Source organism: Ursus arctos, unplaced genomic scaffold, assembly GCF_023065955.2.
Source record: "Ursus arctos isolate Adak ecotype North America unplaced genomic scaffold, UrsArc2.0 scaffold_28, whole genome shotgun sequence".
Lineage (NCBI taxonomy): Eukaryota > Metazoa > Chordata > Mammalia > Carnivora > Ursidae > Ursus > Ursus arctos.
This window is the reverse complement of record NW_026622963.1, coordinates 8,932,229-8,944,643: the sequence shown is the minus strand read 5'-3', so window position 1 is coordinate 8,944,643 and position 12,415 is coordinate 8,932,229. Positions and strand designations below refer to the sequence as shown.

The 12,415-nt window shown below is 42.1% G+C and overlaps 1 protein-coding gene across 2 annotated transcripts in view; it reads right to left on the bottom strand.

Annotated features, from left to right (window-relative positions):
- REC114 (REC114 meiotic recombination protein) overlaps positions 1 to 12,415 on the bottom strand; it is a 98,672-nt gene that overhangs the window by 8,394 nt on the left and 77,863 nt on the right. The window contains exon 3 of one of the 2 annotated variants that reach the window (XM_026478472.3): positions 7,301 to 7,384. The exons of the other annotated variant lie outside the window; for it this stretch is intronic. Within the exon in view, the coding sequence (XP_026334257.2) occupies positions 7,301 to 7,384 (84 nt within the window). The remainder of the gene's footprint in view (positions 1 to 7,300; positions 7,385 to 12,415) is intronic. 2 annotated transcript variants of the gene reach the window in all.

The following is a 12,415-nucleotide window of genomic DNA, read 5'->3' as shown; positions in this document are numbered from 1 at the left end:
GCGGTCCTCCAGTGAGTGCTTCTCTTTGCTTGCCGTGGAAGAGGTATGGATAAAGGACCAACTACTCTAGATTGTTACTGTGGGTGGAGAAAAGCCAGTAATTTTTTCCCTCCCTCTTTGGGGAACCTCTCCTACTAAATTCATCTCCTTCAGGGGACTGTCATCAGCAAGAATGGAAACACCTATCGGATAAAGACCAGGAAAGTCACTACGGACTGCAGTGAAAGATCAGTGTTGTGTCTTACTTTGGAATAAAGATTTCACAGCTTCTAATTCCTTAGGTGGAAAATCCGTGCTGGCTCAACAAACTTTTTCTAAACCTAAGTATGTAAAAGAGCGAACCAAGGAGATGGCACATTAAACAAACCAGTGAAATTAACCAACAAGACTGGGGAACAGGCGACAGTCAGATGCTAAGAGCACGTGAATCTCAGTGTTGTAACCTGCTGTGTTCTAGGTCCGGAAAGAAGCCCGACGACCACGCAAACCACACGTTGCCTCTAGTTTGCTGTATGCGTTCCATCCCTTGGCAAATCAGCAAACGCGGGAGAGACGCAGTTAACACTGTAAAAGTTTGGCAACTACAACAAACTTGATTGTAAGTTTAAAAACAGAACTATGTTGTCACAGTAACAACAAAAATAGACCCATTATTTTAGTATAAGTGGCTTCCTGTTTTGCTAGTCTGATATTCTGCTAGTTTAGAGGAACGGGTACATACCAGATAGGTGGTACGTGTGGTGTGCCTTGGTTCAGTTTCTTCTTTAAAGATAGCCAGACGCTAACTTCGCACAGGGACAGTACTTCCCACTTATTAAATATATAAATCACTGCTAACGGGAAAATGTCCAACCACAGCTAACAAAATCCTTTAAGTTCCCAGAGGCAAAAGTTCCTTGGTTTGCCTGTTCCCAATTTGCACTATTTAAATTTTTAGATAAAGCCATTAGGCAAAGCCACATTTCCGTTACAGAAAACTCTGGGCATGTCTAAGTGATGAGAAGGTATCTTGTTTAGAAGAACAGACACTGCTCCCTCTTTATTGCCACTGTTGGGTTCTCTTCATTTGGTAATTCACTTAATCCTTACCCTAAGTGTAAAATAACCCATTATCACTACCCCTACGACAGTGAAATAACATGAAAAGGGAATACCCGAATATATACATATTACTGTTTAGTAACCTAAGAATATAAAAGTAGAAGTATAGTTCATTGCTCTTAATGACTGAGGAGTGTCCCTTTATTTAACTGGCCCCTGCTGACAAGCATTCACGTATTTACAGCCTTTTGTCCTGTTACAAACAGGAGCTGTGGTAGGCATTCTCATACATACATCTTTGTGCATAAATCTGCCTGGTCAAAGGTCTTGTGTATTTTGGTGCCTAATGCCAAACTGCCCTGGGCAGATAGCATCAGTTCCCTCCCGCTGACGGTCTGTCTGTCTGTGCTCTCCAACCCTGGAGATCTTTATTCTTTTAAGCTTTTTTTTACTCTACTAGGTTAACATAGATTTTTTATTGTAGAATTTCATTTCTTTGATTACAAATAAGGTCGAATATTTCTCTTTCACTTATTGGTCACCTGTGTTTTTTCTTTCCTGGATTCATTTCCTTGGCCATTTTTCTCTTGGATGAACAATCCCCAAATTGTCAGGAGTAACTGAAAGCTGATTTTCCCCGAGGAAGGAGAAAGAACTGATAAGAGACCTATACATTCCGTTTTTGGTAATTCTAGGAATCTTCTTCTTTTTTTTTTTTTTTTGTGTGTGTGTGAATTGAGCTGCTTTCCTGTTTACAATTAATTAGCTATTTCCAGCTTACTCTAGTTTAAACTCTATATGAAGACATCTATATTAGTTAGTCCCATGCTGACTCTGTAATTACCCTAATCTTTGACAAGCAATCACGTTAGAAATTGTACCTCGGGGCTGGATGAAAGGCTGTCTACAGAAACACAGTTATCACTGTGTCAGCAGGCCAAAGACCTCAGACCCATCATGTACGTCTAGAGCGATCCATATGTGAGTGTGCGTAAGAGGGAGTCTGGACACTTAGGGGTCTTTCAGAATGTAGTTCCAAGAAAGACAGGGTAGGCTGTATGCGTGATAGACTAACTGAAGCCCTGCTCCAAGTTGGCTTCTGTAACATTCTCAGAATTGGAGCTTACCATCTGACGCCAGAAATATCACCTCAATGAATGTAGACCCCGGATAAAACTGAGGGGCATCAGGAAAAAAGGGTGATAATGAGCTACATTGCCATCCCACATCCTCAAGGCCATGGGGCACCACAATGGAAAAGCTGCCACCAAGTTAACAAAAAGGACTCCTAGCTTGAAAATCTTGATAAGATTTATTCTTAGGCCATAATTAAAAGTGAGAAAGGGCTCCTTGTGGTGAAATGAAAAGTTTTCAAGTATATGCCAACAGCCACGAACCGGCCTAAATATATAGTCTATCATCTAAGGAGATTAGCTCGAAGTTACTATATTTTAAGTGACGGTTTACATGTGAAGATTGTTCTCCCCTACTTCGGAGCACTTAATTACAAGTTATTACAACAAGCAGAAAACTCCCTTCACACAGACGCCTTGAGGAAACAAAAGTTAAGGATAAGGGCTTGCCTCTTGACACTTATCAAGTACCCACGAGACCAGGCTCCACCTTCTGGGGGGCATTGTGCCCGGAAATTCTGACTCACGGGTGTACACGGCATCTGCATTTGGTGATTCTTCAGCCGCAGGCTCTCTGGCTGATTCCCGTACGAGCACACATGGAAGATGCGGGCCTGGTTAGCACCCCGTGGGAGGAGAGCCAAGGAGACACAAGGCCTCACCAACCTGCTCCGTTTTCCTGCTGGTTTTAGATTCATTGCCCAGATCCGTCTGTATGAAGTTTCCCATCACCACTCGGACCCCAACGGAAGCAGTTTTCCCCACCATTGGTAGGGAATTCCTCTGCCATAGAAAAGGAAGGGGAGGGGAGTACAAAGAAAGGACTGAATGAGAGAAGGGGTTTCAACCTGTTCTTTGATTCTTTACTTTGAAACCAAGAGGCAATACTCCAAGCCCAGGCCAGACAAAATCATGAAAACATGATTCAGTGAGTTCTTGGGGGTAAAGAAGACAGTGGTTTATGTTTACTTCTTTAAACCAAAGTCCCTGCAGATAGGTAATTAAATGTTGACTGTTAGCCAATTAACCTGGACCATTTTGATCAGAATTACTGAAAAAAAAAAGGAAGCCCAATTTGCAAAGAGGCAGAACTTAACAATCTGCTTATTTCATCCAGACAGAAAAGAAATACAATCTTTTATTTACCCACAGAATTTAAGCTACATTAAATTGCTGTTAACAGAATAAAAACTTTATTTCAAAATACTTCTTCCATTTGTCAACTTAAACAATGGTGTTTGTTACATAATACTTGGTTAACTAAAAGTTATCTAAGGCAAGAAACACCAAAGATAACCTTTCCCAGGTAAGGCAAAAGAAAAAAAAAAATCTCAATATTAATATATCAAGTCAACAGATCACAAAAAGGAAAAAAAAAACACATGATCTTGATAAGGTGTCAAAAAGCTTTTGATAAATCAATTTCATATGTAATCCTGATAAAAGTATTAGTAAATAAACTTTAACTGAAAGAATATCTCCCTTACATGGTAAAGAATATCTGATCAACAGCTAGAAATGTTAACGTCTAAACACTACTTCCTGTTCACGTCAACAAGAGGTCAAGGACGACTCTATAGCCATAGAGTTAGTGTTCTGAAAAGTCTAGGTAATTCAGTAAGGTGAGAAAATTAATAAGTATAAACTACTGGAAAAAATAAAATTGTCATTGTAGATTATAAAATCACTTTCTTAGAAATTAAAAAATTAACAAATCAGAGTTAATAAAACTTTAGTGAGGAAGCCAAATTTCAATTAATTCAGAAAACATCTAATAATAAGCAGCTAGAAATATCTTTGGGATAAAGAATACCATTCACAGTAACAGTGGGCAAAAGGTTCCTAACCTTAAATATTTCTAAAATCTATCTATCTATCTATCTATCTATCTATCTATCTATCTATCTATCTATGACTTATATACATATATACAAATTACACAAATTACATATATATTTCTACATAGCATGTAATCTGTACATGTATATAACATGTAATCTCTATACATATTCTGTCTAAATACTTTGAAGAAGAAAATAAGTCAATACAGTAGGTAGGTGATTCAAAGAAAAACTACAGATGGGTCACAAATACACAAAAAATGTTCATTCTCATTAGTTATCAAAGAAATGCAAATTAAAGGAAGATGCTCATTTCTGCAATCAGATTGGAAGCTAAATTTAAAATTTAAATTATATCCCCCTATTGCAAAGAATTTGGATAAATGACAATTCTTACAATTCACTAGTGCTGTAGAAACAGGGGCAACATATAGAGAGGGCAGATTTACAAACTAAATACACATACTTCCAGGACTCCTATCTCAAGAACTCTGTAAATAAATCCTTATGAAAATCAAAACATTTTTATAATACTGAAAACTTGGGAATTAGCTGAATCATGTTGCTTCCAAACTATAAAATGCTATGTAGCCACGAAGAATCACGTTTTCAAAGACTAAGAAAGTCATGACTCGGGGTCATGTTCCTGATGTAATGTTACATGACAGGACAGCAGGATACAAAGCACTCTGTGTAACGCAATCCCAAGTGTATAAATCGTCTATATGGTAGACACTGTTCAATGCCATGAGCAGATACATACGACGGCTGGAAAAGCCAAAGGCTCATTTTGCTAATGTTAGCAGCTTAGGACTGGCCGTGTTACACTGTTCTGGTCCATGAGACACAAGAAGACATATTCTAGCGGTTGTGGAAGGTGGGAAGAAGCCTTATAGGAAAGTTTATGCTTTCTTTATGAAAGGGACAGATGAAGCTGGTTTTCCTTGAATAGAAATTCAATTGAGCTACTGCAGCCATTTTGTAAATGTGAGGGAGAGGCCAGGGGAATTGCAAAGATGTTGACCTTGGCACTGTGAAATTGCTGAGCCAATGCTAGCAACTGCCTGTTTCTGGATTTGTTATTTAGTGAAAAAATAAGCCCCTAATTTGGGGGGCCATTATGCCTTTTCTTCTGTCACATGCATTTGAATCCTATCCTAACTGATAGAATATATATGCCAAGTAACAACTTCAAAATGTTAATAATGGGGGCGCCTGGGTGGCTCAGTCATTAAGCGTCTGCCTTCGGCTCAGGGCATGATCCCAGGGTCCTGGGATCGAGCCCCATACCCAGCAACTCCGCTGGGAGCCTGCTTCTTCCTCTCCCACTCCCCCTGCTTGTGTTCCCTCTCTCACTGGCTGTCTCTCTCTCTGTCAAATAAATAAATAAAATCTTTTTAAAAAATGTTAATAATGATTATTTTTGAGTGGTCAAATTATGCTTGGTTTTTATTTTGCTCTTTATAGTTAAAATTTTTAGTAGTAATATGTATCAGGAAAAAGTTAAAACTCAGGTATCAGACATACGGCATGGTGTAACTTTTAAGAGACATATATAGTTGATTCTAGAGTGAGAGGTGAGGGGTGCTGACCCCCACACAGTTGAAAGTCCAAATATGACTTACCACTCCCCCAAAACTTAGCTACTAGTAGCCTACTATTGACGGGAAGCCTTACCGAGAACACGGACAATCAACACACTTCGTATGTTACATGTATTATATACTGTATTCTTACAATGAAGTAAGCGAGAGAAAAGAGATTGTTAAGAAAATCATAAGGGGGGCGCCTGGGTGGCACAGCGGTTAAGCGTCTGCCTTTGGCTCAGGGCGTGATCCTGGCGTTATCGGATCGAGCCCCACATCAGGCTCCTCTGCTATGAGCCTGCTTCTTCCTCTCCCACTCCCCCTGCTTGTGTTCCCTCTCTCGCTGGCTGTCTCTATCTCTGTTGAATAAATAAATAAAAAAAAATCTTTAAAAAAAAAAAAGAAAATCATAAGGAAGAGCAAATACATTTACGGTGCTGTACAGGATTTACTGAAAAAAAAAATCTGAGTATCAGCAGACCTGCACGTTCAAACTCGTGTTGTTCTGGCCTGACGCAGTTCAGGGCCGGAGTCAGAAGGCCAGGGGGTGGCCCAGCTCTCTGACAGCGAGTTATAACCTGGACTAGTGGAGAAGTCGAATTCCATGCCCTCATACATAAAATGAAAACAGGAGCTCTTGAAAATGTGCAGCAGGGTTTTGGAGTAAGTGCTCCAGACCCCTTTGGCAGTCTGGGGAAGCCAGCGGACCACTTCTCAAAACAGCATTTTAAATCACATAAAATACATTAGATTATAAAGGAAACCAATTATCCTGAAGTAGTCTACCACAATATTAAAACACTAACTTGTGAGCTAACAGTATATATGCTTATTAACATACGCAATAAAAAGATCTAACAGCGGTCTAATAACCACCATAATTCCGAGGCAGTGATGCGCATGGCCGACGTCGGCGCCCCCTGAAACAACTGTGACGTGGTATGAAAATAGCTGATTTCTGCTGATGCAAAGGTCTAAGCCAACTGTGTCGACGCCCACATTCAATTGGAGGAAATGATCAATTTCAGCTAGAGGTCAGTGAAAATCCATGGTCCCCTGAATTCTTGGAGGACCTTCTGGAGGGTCCTTGGACCCCAGGCTACGACCTTTCTCTTAGATGTCCTATTAGATGCTCTTCCAACTCTCAGTCTATAAGCCCATGAAAAATCAGGCTCTTTCACCTAAAGTTCAATTTTATCTACTCAGTGAATGTTAACAGATTGGGTTTTATAGTCATTTCTGAAAGAATATAATCCAGGTGATTAGTCTGTGTCTTTGATGAGGGTCATTCTTTATATTTAATGCAGCTAGAAAGCAAATAAAAGGGACGTTTTTTAATATTAAAGAGAGAAAATGAAAAGACATACTCAGTAAAGCATTCGAAAATAGTAAGACAAACAACGACGTGCCCCACCTCCCGCCAGTGTGTGCCTGGGGACGGAGAATGGCTGGGCCGCGCTCGGTCAGACAGCCAAAGCCCTGGCCGCTCAGCAACAGCGTCTTACTGACTGGGCTGCGGCCTCTCTGCTGCCCGGCTTTCACGTTCTGCTCAGAGGGCAAACCTTTCTTAAACGTACGGAACCTTCCCACGTCCATTTCACCTGCAAAGAGAAGCTCCCACACTCACCCCCCATGCACACTTAGAAGATGAGAAGGGTACGACCGTTGGCTTAAAAAGGTTGGCAACAGGGCCTCTTGCCTTTATTGTTGTTCCAAACAACAGACAATCCGTGCGTCTCACAATCTTCAACCAGTTCTTGCCGCCAATGAGTGAGAACCCTTCCTGAAACAAAACACACACAATTAGCTATAGAGGCAGAGAGGGACATGAAGAACAGCTCTGGTGCAGCTGCCTCCTGTTAGAAAGTTGTACATTCATCCTGAAATTAAGGAGAAACGGCTCAACTTCACCCACTGCTACGGATGACCCTTCCAGTGAGCCCCCGAGTCCCAGTGCTCCTCCTGCCTGATCCACAGTAAGAGTCTCAGCTTTTATTGCTTGATCTTTTCATATTGCAAATCAATAAAATATTAAAGAGAGTAAATGTCCACTGTCCTATTTGCTATAAAATACATTTCTAGGATTTGCCAAAATATGAGCTTATATTCCTGAAAGCGAAAGGTTTCCAATATACTAATTTATCAGCTTATCTGATAACTACATAGCGAGAGTTCTCTTCATGAGAATCTTATTTTCAGATTCCTATGAATGGAAAAATTGAAGCAACTTGTTTTTGGATGCTGAATGTCTAATTCTTCATTTCAATCTGAAAAAAAAAAAAAAAAAAAAAACCCAGAAAAGGCAAAGAGGGCAGTAGAGGGCACACTAGTCTCAAAAGAGAGACAGCAGTTAGCTCCTAATGGTAGAAAGATGAACTTTTTCTGCAGCTTATTAATAATAAAGTAAACAGAATTGACTGTTTAACCCTGTGTTCACTCATAAGCTCCAATTATGTTGTCAGTGGATTTGCTTGGTTAAGGAGCCCGTTAAGTGAGAATGTGTTCAGCACATTCTGACCTGAAGAACTGGCCATGGGCAAACCCTGCCTGCACCCTGCCTGGCTCTCCTGTCTCCCGTGTACAGTTCCTGCGCCTCAGCCAGCAGAGGCTGCTGGAGGGATCTGAGGAGGAATCGGAGAAAACTCCAACAATGAGAAAACAGAAGAAAATGTCGTCCCTTATAAATATGAACCCTCGCGGCGTCTCTCTTCCTAAATCTGTATACAGAGAAACCACAATTTGCAGAGAAATTTAGAACTTGGGGAAAGTGGGTGTTAATTCCTCGGCATTTTCATTTCAAAAAGAAAAAGAGTCACTTCTAAAATGTTGATTCTGAGAGTTTCATCATTAGTACTAGAGTTTTTTGTTTTTTAATGAAAAAAGAAGTTAGGCAAGCCATCTGTGATTTCTTCTTAAAACTCTCAGAATTAGCAAAAAGAAACGCGTTCACTATTAGATCCCAAACACGTATGTAGTGTAAAATGGCCGTCTACAAGGACCCGGCACTCACACACATTGTTGGTGGAAGCACAAACTGGTACAACTCTTTTTTTTTTTTTTAAGTAGGCTCCACGCTGGGTGTGAACTCACACCCAATGCAGGGCTTGAGCCCACAACCCCAAGATCAAGACCTGAGCAGAGATCAAGAGTCAGATGCTTAACCAACCCACCCAGGTGCCCCCAAACTGGTACAACTCCTAGGGAGGGTAACTTGGCAGGATCACCATTACAAATGCAATACTCTAACCTGGCATCTCCCATCCTGAGAACTCATTCCACAGACCCACCTGCACACATGTGAGGTGATGCAAGGACAAGGTTAAGGATTTCTGCATTTTTAACAGTAAGAGACTCGAAACAATTCAAGTATACATCAATAGTGGACTTGTTACATAAAACATGGTACTCTTGACGACAGTATCCAACTGTAGGAAATAATAAATGCTTTATATCAGTGCTGTTCAGTAGGAATATAATTTGAGCCACATATGTGATTTTCAATTTTCTAATAGCCACATTTTAAAAATAGAAAGAAGTTGGTAAAATTTTAGTATTTTATTTAACTTCTATGTCAGAAACGTTGTTATTTCAGCATGTAAAAGCTGTAAAACATTCAGGTAGTATCAAACCAGAGAACGTAAACGAAGTCTCTGACCCCCGGGGTGTCGTCCCCGTAGACCACAGCTCAATTTGGACACTCTGTTTTTGATGGTTAAAGTGAAATGTCCTTCCACCAAAACAGTAACATTTAATGGGAACATAAGTTACACTGTTGTTCTTTTATAACCTTAAATTTGGAGCTGTGGTTTTTAACCCCCAGCCACATCTCGAGTGCTCAGTAGCCATGCACGGCCAGCCCGCTGCTACTTTCTCAGGCAGGGCAGTTCTGCACTGATCTCCGCGGTACACTGTTCAGCAACAAGCAAGCTACGGAACAATGTCCGCAACATGCCACCTTCTGTTTAAGAAAGGAAGGAAACATGCACTGTATATTCTTATTATTTGCTTGTATTTACATTAAAAAGAAACTGGAAAGATTAGTACACACGAGACTAATTAAAATAGTTATCTGTAGGGAGTGGGAGGAACAGTGCAGATGGGGGCAGGGGTTTGAGGAAGATTTTTTATTCTATGTCTTTTTATGTTGCTTTGAGGTTTGAACCACATGAGCCTGTTCTGCAGGTCTATGGGAATCTGTGAAAACAAGGATACCTATTCCACGACAGCAAAAACTCAAGGAAGAGGTGCAAGTGGGACCTAAAGAAATGGTAAGTCCATGGGAACTCTGTACTATCTTTACAACCCTTCTGCAAATTCAAGACTATTCTAGAATAAAAAGTTGATTAAAAAGGAAAAGAAATGACTGGCTCTTGGCCCTGGCCAGATCTCACTTCTTCCCGTCCCAGTCGGGTTTGGGAGCTACAGGACATCTCCACCGGACAGCCCCACAGATCTCTCCGTGTAAGCATGCCCGGCTGCATCCGCACAGCTGTCTCCACAAACACAGTCGCTCCTACGTGTGCTGCCTCAGTGCATGGCATCACGCACACCCACCCGACACCCAAGCGATCATCGGGCATCATGCTCGACTCCTCCTTTCCTCACTCCTCCCTCAACACCAAGAAATCTTCAAGTCTCAGAGATCCCACCCTCAAACAACTTCTCCACCTGACCATTCTCCCCGTGTACATGGCCACTGCTGCATCAGATCCCCCGCCAGTTGTCCCCAGGATTCCCGCACTATCCTTGGAACTGGTCCCCCTTCCTCCAGGCCTAAGTTCTCCATCGATCTGTGCTACCGCCAAGAGCAGCCTTTATAAAACAAAAATCAGATGAAGTTGCTCCCTTTCGATGCCACCATCCCATCATCTCTCCCTCACCCCCTGCAAGAAGCACCTGCGGGACAGAGCTCAAATTCCTTGATGCATGCCTAAATTTCTAACATTTGGCTTCTCTGCCTTTCATGCATGATTATCTCCTTTGACTCCCATATAAATGCTGTATTAGAGCCCTATGAAACGCCCTGCAGTTCTGCAAATGTGCCAGGCTCCTCACACCTGGATTTTGTTGTACAGCTCCTGCCCGAAATGGCTTCCTTTTTCACTGATTTTTGAAAACCCAGCTTTATCGCAACCATTCCCCACAAGACAAAGTTGGCTGACTGCTCAGAATTCTGTGCTCGCACAGGATCTTGTACTTCTCTCCTAACTGGCTACATTTCATACAGCGAGGACGAATCCGTGGGCAGGCAAGGCAGGATCTAGAATGTGTCTTATTACCCCCTGGAAGCCCCAGCAACTAGCACAATGTTTAGCAAACACTGGAGCTACTGGATCTGCCCCAGCGGCCATTCCATTTAGGACTCTGTGCAGTGGCCCGATGGAGAAAGGTGTGGGCTCCTCCCTGACAGCATCTCTCTTTTTCTTGAAGATTTTATTTATTTGACAGAGAGAGAGAGCGAGCACAAGCAGGGGAAGCGGCGGAGGGAGAAGCAGGCTCCCCACTGAGCAAGGAGCCCAATGAGGAGCTCGATGTCGGCTGGATCCCAGACCCCTGGGATCATGACCCGAGCCGAAGGCAAACGCTTCACCAACTGAGCCCCCCAGGCGCCCCGACAGCATCTTCTTTGAGCCATGTGAGGGCTCTTCATCAATTTGTCCAAACCATTTTGCCTTAGAACTTTGTATATCTCTTCTCTCTGCCTCTTCCCCAGACATTTAGCCTAATTAACCTCTAGTCACTGTTCATTTCATCCCTAATCTCACTTGGTCACCCTATTAGACTTCCCCGCAGCACTCACAGCATCTGTCACACTCGTGTGTCTGCACTGCTTGTTTGCTTTACGTCTGGTTTGCCCCTCAACTGCAAGCCCCATGCAGGCGGGGGCTAGGTTTGTTTTGCTCACTACTGTAATATATACCACCTGTTATTGTGTTTGACACAGGCAGATGCTTCAGTAAGTTTTCAGTGAATGAAAGAATGAAGCTCTTTATTAAAATTAACAGAATATTTCATGGCAGTACTTCTTGGGAACGAGACCCATACACTTATGACCTGTCCAATGATGCGGAACATCTTACTTTTATTTGACTTATACCAATCTTGTCGAAGATGCAGAAAGAGCTTTTCATCCTAATATTTTGGGATTTAGTAAAGAAGCCTCTGTACCTAACCACTTGCCATTAATATATTTAGAGATTTTAGTAATTCATCTCCCTGTCTCTGAAAATCCACCTCTTTGAATCTCCTTTAAGGCTTATCCATCTGGTGAATTCAGTTTAGCTCAACTGATGGCTCCTCTCTGCGGCGTCTCCTGACTTGCTCGGACAGTGAAGCAGCCCTGTTCTGTGCACCTATGGCACACCGTACCAGCCGCTACTAAAGACTCACTTGCCATCCCCGAGCTCCCACTCTGGCCAAGCACTGGGCTACAGGTTAAAAAAAAAAGATACAGAAGCTGCCCAAGGGCAGGAAAGAATGCACCAGAATCACGCAGGAGCTCTCCCCTTTGCGCTCAGGATACTGTTCCCTCACGGGGTCAAAAATCACTGCTGCTGACGAGAGCCTGCCATATCTCTTCAAAGTGCTGGGATGGAAAATGGTTGGGAATTAACAGTACAGGGTAGGAAGGGAAAGAGAGAGGAATATTCTGGAAAATACCAAATTTACCATCAACCAAAAGAATAGGAGCCAAGAAGTCATGCCTCGGATAGACACATGTGGAAGCTAAGGGGAGCGAGACTTTCAAGTAGCGAAGAGTTGAGGGTCTCAGGTGATGCACAGGGATGGAGTGAAAATAAGACCTATAAAGTGC